Source organism: Amphibalanus amphitrite, unplaced genomic scaffold (genome assembly GCF_019059575.1).
Source record: "Amphibalanus amphitrite isolate SeventyFive unplaced genomic scaffold, NRLGWU_Aamphi_draft 000241F_arrow, whole genome shotgun sequence".
Classification (NCBI taxonomy): domain Eukaryota; kingdom Metazoa; phylum Arthropoda; class Thecostraca; order Balanomorpha; family Balanidae; genus Amphibalanus; species Amphibalanus amphitrite.
In genome coordinates, this window is record NW_024881736.1 from 119,618 (window position 1) to 130,536 (window position 10,919).

A 10,919-nucleotide genomic window follows, 5' to 3' on the forward strand; every position below is an offset into this window, starting at 1 on the left:
TAGCCCAAAAATCAGGTTTTGGTTTTTGACGAGAAACCTAAGAAAAACGGTTCAGGCAAAAATAATGGAACAATAATTACCATATGTATATATTGTATGTATGTGTGTATGTATGTATGTATGTAGGTATTTACGGCGTTAACGCATCCCTTTAGGTACTAGACCGAGGTCCAAGGGCTATTCTCGAGTCAGAGTCAAAATATATCGGCCATGCAATGAAGAGGAATAAAACACACGCAAACGTCACGCACGCCAATAAAAAAGACATCAGTGCCGGATAGGACCCTCCAGCTCGGACGGCACACTAGTGCAATACACTTATTGCTTCTACTGTTCCGAAGCGTCGAATGACGTTTTTTTTTTTAAGATCGATTTGAAGCTTAGCCAGTGGTCAAGGGTGACCTCAGGTGAGATTGGATGACCTAGACTTGTGGTGGATCATCTATTACGCATTCGTAGGTACTGATCACGAATCCGACATATAACTATGTTGCTTTCTGCTCGTAAAAAGCCTCTAAATTTTACAGTCTGCATGGTCTCTGCAATGCAGCACCTCCCATGAATTTGACCTCGATGTACTCTTAGGTTCCTACAATGCATGGCTTTTACTTAGAATAGCAAATAACACTAAATAGCCATCCCCATTGCGATGCTGTTTATCATTAATGAGTTAATATGCATTCTTATTAGTTATTATCCTCTCTCAAGTCTCAGTTCACGAAAACGACCATTTCAACCGACTATGACATGACAAGAGACTTCATAGCCCAGTGACCAGACTTAATCAAGTCTGGTATGGAACTTAGCATACCGGTATGGAACTTAACACTTTTTAGAGAGCTATAAGTAGTTTTTTAGTACGGCCAAAGAGAGGATTTAAAGCTATGCGAAATGTCAGCGGATATTTTCTAATAGAGGAAGATCCGTAGCGGGATGAATGAAACCCTTGTACCAGCGAGGGTAAAAGTGACCGATAAATGTCCACCCCTGACTTTGTATGACGTCACATAGATGATTGATGTCACATTCCTCTGCAGCCCACCACAAAAATGCTGAGCTGGTTGTCATCACCTCCCGCCCCGCTATCGTCCAATCTACGGCCTCGTAACCCGTAAATATGGATGTAGTTGCGTCTACATTCACAAACAGCGCCTAATTGTATTCTACAAGAACAACCCAAGCAATTAGCATAAAGCAAAAACACCCAAAAAAAGCTGTTTGTACGCTTAAGAAGCTGCGGTTGGTGACTGTCAAGGACGATATAGCTTAATGCCTCGCTGACTGTTGTGGGTTTTCGCTAGCAAACTGCAAAGCGTTGCTTTGTTACACATTATGGTTGCGAAAATGGACCGACCCGCGGCCGCAAAACTACTCTCATACTCTCTACTAACTACTCATCTCTTATTGACCGGTAGACAAATAATTACACGCTTTTACCGACGAAAATGTCTATTGTACAAACAGGGAATGTGTAGACATGCACATTTTAAAACATTTCTATCAGCGAGTTAATCATAAGTTAAACTCGTAAATGCATGACCGAATGAAAACAGCCATGTATCCTCTAGGCCGTCTTGTAAAACAACACATAACGTTCTATAGGTATGCAACGATAACAGAAACATCACAATATTCCACCATGAAAGCACGGACATTTTGTCAGACTTAACTATATACGGATATCGAAACATGCATATAACATTTGATTAACTCAGTAGGTGGTTGCATGATCCACATCAATTTATGAGCTATTGAACATCTGCTCTTTTTCTGAGGATGCCATCGAGTGAATTCTTAATCAATAGGCTCTGAAATAAACAGTTCGATGGGTACTTTGTAAGGGATGCTACTTCTAGCAAGTATTGTTCTCTCTTGAGTGCGAACTAGCAACACACGCTGACGCATATATGCCTCTATGAAATCCACTGTCGTATATAAGTAACACAACATGCTGACTTGTTCAATGTTCGTCAACATGACTGCAGCACTTCATGTCGACACCTAATTCGCAGCTTGTACATTTGTCATATTTCACGCTCATCACCTTCAGGATTCAAGCACTACAGACTATAGAGAAAGGAACGCATTGTAAGAAAAATGTCGTCATGGTAAAAACAAACTTATTACATCGGAGAGCGTCTAAAGGCAGAGGCCGTGTGATCAGACGAGCTGAAACACACTGACGGGGCAGGCCGAGTAGTACTCGTCGCAGCGTCCCACCGCCCTGCCGCGCTCCTCTGCCTTCTTGTACTCCTGCATCCGCTCTCCCTCGGTCGGCTCCATCGTTGTCCTGGAGAGAGGGCACGAGTCAGGTCAGGACACAGATGACAGGTCCCACGTCAGCTCACAGGTCACGGATCATAGGAATGATACTACAAAGCGGGTCACCGGCTGCAGGCTACAAGCCAAATGACAGGTCGGCTAATAGGTCCGGTCACATATAAGTAAGTGAAATGTCATTCATATAATCGCCTTCTTACTTCGCCTCGGGCAATAAGATATGGTTCGTTTTTTCACCCTCGGGCTAGTTCGTTTTTTCACCCTCGGGCAAAGTTAATGACCGATGTGGCGCCACATCGGGCATTAGCTTTGCTACACAAAAGAAAGGCCTTCCACCTTCCTGGGTGTCATTACATACACGGTCAGCCCTCGTGCCCGTGTCTTGTCCACCGACCAGTGCAGGCCGCCGATGCTGGCCGCCTCACCTGAGCACAGTGTTGAAGATCTCCCCCATGAGGCCGGCGTCCTGCACCGGGGTCTCGGCCACCTCGCAGATGGTCCGCAGCACGCACATCTTGCCGTCCAGACCGAACCTGGCACAAACACAGGGTGAAAATATGAGGCACGACCCATTCTTGCCTAAACTATTGAAGTGCAATGCAATCCGCATAGAAACCTGCTTCTTAGCGTCAACATCGCCAAAATCGTGCGTTTCAAGTACGTCGATTTCTATAAAACACAAGCCCTGTTTCCATGACACTACGGACAGGATCGGATCGGCGAATCCGGATCGGCGAATCCGGATCAGCAGTGCCGTTTCCATGACCGATCCCTCCCGAAACAGGATTCGCACCGGGATTGGCCGATCCGGATCGGCTTCTCTAATCCGGGATTGGTAGACGTAACTGGCGCGCTGCGGCGATTTACTTCATAATTCCCTTCATAACGTTCTCAAGCTAATGCGAATCAAGCGGTAAGTTGTGTCTTTTCAAGGATCTGTGCCACCGTTTGTGCGCAGAGACTACCGACTGGGATTCAGCGACCACGGTGTCAGTGTTAAAGACTGTACGGCCGGCGGCGAGACTGTACCCGGCCGGCGGCGAGACTGTACGGCCGGCGGCGAGGGTCCCCGCCGCGGCGGGTAGGGGAGACGGCGCGACCTTGGCGCGTCCCCTAGTGTCGCGCGGTGCCGCTCGGGGAGGGTGGACATGGGTGTGCTGAGTGTGTAGTGTCGTCTGTCGTCTTCTCTTGCGACCATGTAAGTTTCTGCCGTGCTTTGTAACAATTGGTTAAGAAAATTTATCCCAATTATTGCAGCAAACATAAACCGCAGACCAAAACTGGCGCCGAAACGCTCAGTTCAAAATGGCGGCGGCGCAGCCTGCCGCAAAGGGAATAGTGCTGCCATATGCTGCCAAAGTGGGATCGGCCTCTCTAATCTTCTTTTTGAATCCGGATTACCCGATCCGATCCCCCAACGCGAAATGTGCCGTTTCCATGGTCGTTTGAATCCGGATTCGGAGCTAATCCGGATTCAGAAGTGTCATGGAAACGGGGCTACAGAAGTGGCAAGAGCAAAATGATAAATAGGCGGGCTATGTCAATTGCTATTGACCCCTCTGCAACAGAATAGCGATGGCAGAAGCATACTGAAGACGCAAAATGTAAGCTATCCTCTTGATTGCGATTGCAATCATGTAAACCACTGACCGCCGCTCCTGTTGTATCTCTGCGAGACTCACTGCGAGATGAAGGTCTCGGCGTACGAGTACATGCTGGCCTTGTCGTCGTCCAGGCTGCGTCTGTAGTAGGTGTACGAGTCGTCTCCCTCCTCCCCGTCAGTGGTCTTGTAGCGCGCCGGGTCCGCTGAGGCCGTCGGCAGCGCGAAACTCAGCGGGACCTCCACGTTCAGCATCGAGCCTGACGGAGCAAGGTGGCGAGTGAGGAACTTGGTGATTATACAAGTGCATTTCTAGTTAAAGATACAAAATTGCAATATCGTTTTAGGTAAATTTTGGAGTTTTGCGCGTCAGAATAGTTAAAGCCGCAAGCCATCTCTAAGAATATAAATGATATGACGATGGAATGCCCACCGAACTTCTGTCAACCGTTCTGAAAATGAGAGTCCATTTACTGGATGCGGGCCGGTATGCTCTCAATGTTTCGAAGCAAGCTCACCAGCAGAGACGAGTCCGGGCAGCGGCATGGTGAACTTTGGCGTCAGGATGAATGTGGCGCCGGCCGGCAGCGGTGCGAAGAAGCGCCTCCTCCGGGAGAGGGATCGCGCAGACAGGTTTGTGCCGTTGTCACCCACTCGGCTGAACAGCTCAGAGTCCGCCGGCACACCTGGGTGGGCGGCTGGGGGCCGATAGGGGGTCAGAGGGGGCACGGGGGACAGAGGGGGCCGGAAATATGTCAGGGACAGATTATCATAATCCAAAATGGGCCAGATGTGAAGTTTAAATTTGAATGACAATTGCGAACAGAGCGATTGGAAGCATGGTAAAGTATGGTTCGTCTGACATGCATGCAATCTAATAGAATGTCAATATTTGAGATTTGACAAAGAAAGGCCCGACTTAGAAGGTTTTCAAAGTAATAGGCAAGTTGTCGAGAGAGTCAGCGTTTCATCCCACTGTCGTCTGTCCCATATGACCGAGCGCAAAGTAGCATCCGTCGAGTCAGCGGTCAGCGAGGTCGAAGCTGACTGGAGTGAAGTTGATTGTGGTCGTGGAGTCTGAGGTCACTGCTAAAAGAAGCGGCTCAGTCAGACTCAGACTTCACAACGAACAGCTCACGTCCCTAGGCAAAATTGCGTGCCGGTTAGTAAAGCCGTCAACGTTTGCGATGTAGGTTATGCCTATTGCATGCGGTCATAGCAAATAGGCCGGGGTTGTGAGGTATTAACCCGCGGCCTGTTGGGGGGGGGGGGTGTTTGAACACCCCCCCTTGTGGTTTTTCGCGAATATCTCAAAAACGGCGGCAATGCCGGAGTTGGGGCAAAGCCGAAATTCGAGATATTTCGAAAACCGTACGACATGGATGCCACTGTCAGTGATGCTCTGAAGCTTAAGTGACTACCAATTATCGCATGTTTGTTACCAGTCGTCATTCGGAATACTTCGGCTGTGAGGGCGCCAAGAGCGTTTTCAAGGTACGTTTCCTTTGTACTACATGCGTCTTCGAAGCTGCATTTCCTACTCATTATGCTACCGTTTGTCTGGCCAATTCGGTTAAGTAATCTTCAGCACGTCTTTGCATAAGTGTGCTGCCTATTTGAAATTTATACAGCACGTTGAAAAGTTATGGGCCTGCAAATAAAAGTATGGCTGGCTGGGGTAATGCCGAAAACGTGCAATTACGCGCGTTAAAGCACGCTACGTGAACTTTACCGCTGTAGAATAGCAACGCGTATTTTTAGTCACACAAATTACACTTTTAACCGACACAACGGCCTGTTACCATAAGGAATGATTTACCTGGCCTTTTCTTATTATATCACACAATTATATCTTCCAGTGTGCACCAAGCGTCCTCAAGCTCGTAAAACGCGTGTCAGCTTTGACGAATTCTGGATAAAATTTGAGATGAAATCGCAAAACATCAATTTCGGCATTCCCGTAGATCATTTCTCCCATTTTCGGCTTTCCCCGCAGTCCGGGGCAACGCCGAAAAAGTCACTTCTTTGATATTTTTAGTTTGTGCGCTTAACGGTATGCGAATTCATCAAATGCGCCTGGTATGTTTGAAAGGCAAAAGACTTGCCTCTCGAATGACGCCAACAAGAATAGCTTATGTTGTCTACCTTGCGTGCTACGGGCGTCAGAAAAAAAGTATTCGGCGTTCCCCCAACTTCCCCTACACCTTATCATACATCAATTCTACACATGTTGTAAAAATTTCAGACCAAGGTCATTCAAGGTCAGGTCACCAGGTCACTTGAAGTGACCTCACCTCATAAAAAGTTTCAATGTCTGTCATAGCTACACCGAGTGACCGATCGCTTTGAAACTTTCAGCGATTGCTAAGAGCAATAGCATGTACAAAATGTATATCTCAGAATTTTGATATCGATGACCTAAGGTCAGGTCAATTTTGCGACCTCCCCATTATAAGTCAAAATGGGAGAAAATTGAAATGCGCTTCTTTTGGACGAAAGACATTATAAACACTCCCAAACACTGAATTACAAGTGGTTTAGACACACTGAACATGAAAATGGTGTCCGTGACCCCTGTTTATGCCCTGAGGTCATCTTAGGTCACGAATGGTATCTAACAGTTTTTTGCAAATAGCTTTTGATAGAGGCATGCTAGAGCAATGAAAACGCCTTAGATGTGTTCAGCTCGACGATACGGATCGACTGATATGCAGCATGACCCTTTCCGGTCAGGTCATGACCTTGACCTGAGGTCAAATTTCCAAGTTGACCTTTCAAGGTCAAGTTATAGTTCATTCGATGCGTCTTGACGAGAGGAACACGATGCCGGTAAAAGTAAGCTTGTAGAAGGCTTGGGTCAAAAGTTATTGCAGAAAAACGGTTTCCGAAAAAAATCGGCTATTTTTGCAGTTTTTGCCCCCTGCAGGCAAAACCGTTGACGTTAGGTCAAATCTGAGAAAGTTAATCAGAAAGGGCGTTAATAGGGCTATCGAATGCGCTTTTCCGCGGCGCTGTAGCTCTATTGGTTCCCGAGTTATGCGTTGGCTTCTTGGAAATTGTCGACATTCGACCTGGAAATCGGCGAAATTTTGCCTTCAATGACCTCTGGTGACCTGACCTTTGACCTGACCAAAAAATTGACCGAAGTGATTTCCTCATTATTTTTGACGTTCTTTCGAACGCCGCCTTCCGCGTATCGCTACGTGGCCCAGGAGCCGAGAGTTAGAAGGGGGGTGTTCAAACACCCCCCCCCCCCCCCAGCAGGGCGTGGAAATCCAGGACCCCCAGCTGGGCGCGGGTTAATATGGACGCAATTGAGGGTCTTACTAATTGGAGGCTCAGGCGACTTCGATTTTTTGCCCTTACGTAAGACATGAGCGGTTTAATTACTATGTAAGTACCATCTATTTGCGGAAAATAACATATCTGACTGATCAGGGTCACCCCTCCAAAATAAAACTGCCATAGGCGAGCATCTTAGTCTTTCCCAGGGAGCCCATGATCAGCTTCCCTCGGTTCTCCAAGGGAGGTCGAGTTCCCGGTCGGTCGGTCGGTCTCAGTCCATGTGTCGAGGTCCTCCTTCGGTCGGTCTCCGGTGCGCGGTCCCGGTCCGTCCAGGTGGCGCTGAGGTTTGCCGTCGAGTGGTCTAGGCTCCACTGTCGTCTGCAGTCGGGTGGCCCAGGGGGCGCTGAGGTTTGCAGTCGAGTGGCGCTTTCGTCTGCTGTCGCGTGGTCCAGGTGGCGCTGAGGTCTGCGCCGGCCGCTGGCTGTCTGCTGTCGCTAAGACTGGCAATTTTCGGGTCACCTGAGTCTGTGTAGAGGCCGGAGGCGTGCAGAGCGGCTGCCAGGAGGGCGGTAGCGGCGAGCATACAGCGAGCCATCTGAAAGAACAGAGAACGGTTACAGTGGGGAGGACAGGGTGGGTCAACAGCTCTTTCGTGCTGATGTGGCTCAACGAGGGAATAATCTGTCCAAGCCCCGAGGCAATTAATTGTCAGCATGTTCAGCAAGATTATTGACATAAGAGAACGGGGGGAGGGCTAGACATATGTAGCTTTACGAGGCAAAAAGAAGAGTATTACAGGGCGTTGGCAAAGGGTAACACCACTGACGTGGTGTTTCGGGGTCTCCTGTTGATGGTTTTAGAAAACTTGCAGGTCATTTGATGTGCATATAAATTATACGCTGCTATGTGAGCTCAAGAAAATCTTTAAAAATGGCATATAAAAGCTGACAACTTCGAAGCATTAGCGTCAAAGTTTCAATCAAATGACGAACGACTAGTGATTATTGAAGTTATTTTCACGATGACCGAGTGCAGCAATGAACCTAACGGATAACGGGGGCAAAATAAGTGAAACTGGAAAATGAGCCCTCGCAAAATATATCGGTTTAAACATACCTACTCCCAGCCCGAGGGGTTTCTTCGCAACCCCACCCTCTCGTCGTTTCGCCCCGAATTAAGAAACCGCGAGCTTCTCGGAAAAAGCGAGGATGTGCGCCGTGACAAGGCGAAGTGAATAATGAATCCTTTTTAGATATCAGACCAGACGGTGATCTTGGAAGTCAATTCAGCGGCACACATATTGGGGTCCAGTTTTTTGGTGAATAACTTCGTCAAAGATGATCGGGGCAACAGTTTTGGGACAATTGCGTTCTCTTATATCCATGGCAGCGTCGAATGATGTCGTTTTTGCTTGTGAAAAGCAGCTTGGGTACCTAATCATGACCACAGGTCAACGCTAAGCCAAAGCCATACAGGTCAGAGGGCTAGTCGAGGGAGGTCGTGCTGCTAATCGTTCGATTTAGTTAGCAGCTCATTCAGCTGAGAGTTTGATACCATGCACCTTTTCTGATTCTGCAACTTAATTTGATCGGGATCTATTGACAAAAGCTCCAATGGCCCCCAAAAAAAACATTTAAGTGTCATTAGATATAGATATAGATACCTATGGCATGAAAAGCCTAAAAGTCATAACCTATATCCTTAATAAGAAAAGTGCAAATATTAACAAGAAAGGGAAACAAAATAGTGTTTTCGAAGTTACGGTGAGTTATAATTGTGGGTTTCACGACGGCCATATGGTACACATTTGGTACACATTTGGTCAGATTTGCATACGCCAGACAGCCCATCGTGAAAACGGCTCAATTATTTTCTAATGTCACATTTTTTGTATTACCAATTGCATTTATTCCGCAATTTTAGATCAAATTATCTTAATAGCATATATCGCACGACTGTTTCAATTTCAATTAATTTAGTTCTCTTCAGCGGAATATTTTAGTAAAATATTACCAATTGAAATAAGATAAGCTAAAAATGCATTTACGTAATAGGACCCTCTGTTGGGCTTCGTAAAGCTCACTCGGCGCATAGCTGGTGAATTAATCGAGACATATCATGAACACACATTCTTAAGAACTTTAAATCAGTCAGCAGTATCTCTAAATAAAGAGAAGATTTGCTGTTACCAGGAGCATACCTCAACACTTACGATCTAAAACGAAGTTACGATATAAATAATACACGAATGCAGTATCCTGGGCAGCTGATTTTAAAGCTCGATGTAAAGGGCACTGACCAAAGATTTGATGTGAGCGGCGCTTATAACTTATGTAAGCTGTCTTTAATCTTTACGAGCTGCGAGTTTCTTTCAATATCATGCATCAAGACAAAAGATAAAATGAGTGCATATGTACACTGATACACTCATTCTATCAATCATTTATCGATAGATGAATGAGGCTTTCATCTTACCTCTCGGGCAGTAGATTCCAATGCGTCCCTTTGCACAGCGTTATCAGTTCGCTATCGGTCACTGGGACACTGGCGGCACCGGTGCACGACCGTCGGAAGGTGGGATGCTACTGCCTCCCCTCGGGTCGTGACTCTATTTATGTCGGCCGTGACATGAACACCTTTCGCGGCGCCCACCTCAAAGGGGCCGCCCGGTGGACCAGGCGGGACCGCCCCGCCCCCGCCCCCGCCCTCCGGCGCGGCCGACCGACCCTCAGCCGCCACCTTACGCAAAGCGGACCGCCAGCCGGTCCTCATTCAGCCGTCGGTGCCGCATTGTTCGCCGCCGGTCTAGTTTCGACAGGCGGCAGCAGCCGGCGCGAACGGCTGTGTTGGGCGCCCGGTGTCGGTCGCGGGTCATCTCCCTTCAGACGGCAGGCGGGCGACCGTCTCAGTCTGAAGACGAGCTCTGCGTGTCGCGTGGCGCGCAATGGGTCAGGCGTCATGCCCCGGTACCCGCACCCCCCGGCCTTGAAGTCGCAAGAAACACCGCCTGTTGCGGCAAGGGATGCAGCCATTATAAACATGGCATCTGCATTCTGCATACGTTTGACATATTTATTCTGGCATATGACACTGTGTAGTTGAGACGGAGCTGAGAACTCGTTGTTTCGTCTGCATGCTGCAATTCTCATGTGCTATTATAATGAAGATTTGTGAAAACTTAAATATTCAGCCAGGTTAAACCGTAAGGTAGCCTTTTATTGACCACGACACATATGTTTCTTCAGCATGGGAATAAAAGGGGCTGCATCTCATAATATCATCGGTTACTGGCATAAGTGCGCTACAAGTCAGGCTAAGAGTTTTAGGACAATTAAGTGCATTGAAGTTCTGAAAGGATTGATACATTTTAAGTTATATTTGCATATTTTTTACCCTTTTTAACCTTTTTTGAGACATCTTCCCACGCATAAAAACAAATACAATTTTGGTGAACAATTGGTATCAGATCGTACAGGATAGAGTAGCTACGAGTAGGTACACCAATATTCATGCACCTGTTCGGACATTATATGTAGAAACTAGAATGTGACTGCTATACGTCTTTCTGCACCCTGACCAAGAACTATGGGTGTCCGATCGTTCATTTTTCTTAGTGCTTCCTCCTTTGATCGCTAAGCGATCAATATTTCATTTGCGTTGCCGAAGTGCGATCTTTTATTTCACGCTTATCTTTTTTACTGCATTGATGTTCATATTCATATTCATGTATTTGAAACTTCCCGATTAAGGCGGA

At 47.1% G+C, this 10,919-nt stretch overlaps 1 protein-coding gene across 1 annotated transcript; it reads right to left on the minus strand.

The window, feature by feature from the left end:
• Positions 1-1,431: 1,431 nt before the first annotated feature.
• LOC122386149 lies at positions 1,432-7,776 on the minus strand. The gene is made up of 5 exons (XM_043375060.1): positions 7,685-7,776; positions 4,399-4,578; positions 3,963-4,140; positions 2,706-2,813; positions 1,432-2,290 (listed from the first exon to the last, which is right to left on the minus strand). Exons 1-5 carry the CDS (start codon positions 7,758-7,760, stop codon positions 2,161-2,163), a joined length of 672 nt encoding a protein of 223 aa, XP_043230995.1. The 5' UTR covers positions 7,761-7,776; the 3' UTR covers positions 1,432-2,160.
• Between the last annotated feature and the right edge of the window lie 3,143 nt (positions 7,777-10,919).

What these genes read in the sequence shown, in the direction of transcription:
- LOC122386149 (XM_043375060.1), bottom strand. Translation starts at nt 7,760, where the DNA reads ATGGCTCGCTGTATGCTCGCCGCTACCGCCCTCCTGGCAGCCGCTCTG. An exon ending in GCCCGGACTCGTCTCTGCTG is followed by an intron (nt 4,141 to 4,398) that starts GTGAGCTTGCTT and finishes TTGCTCCGTCAG; the next exon opens with GCTCGATGCTGAACGTGGAG. An exon ending in ATCTTCAACACTGTGCTCAG is followed by an intron (nt 2,291 to 2,705) that starts GTGAGGCGGCCA and finishes CCCTCTCTCCAG; the next exon opens with GACAACGATGGAGCCGACCG.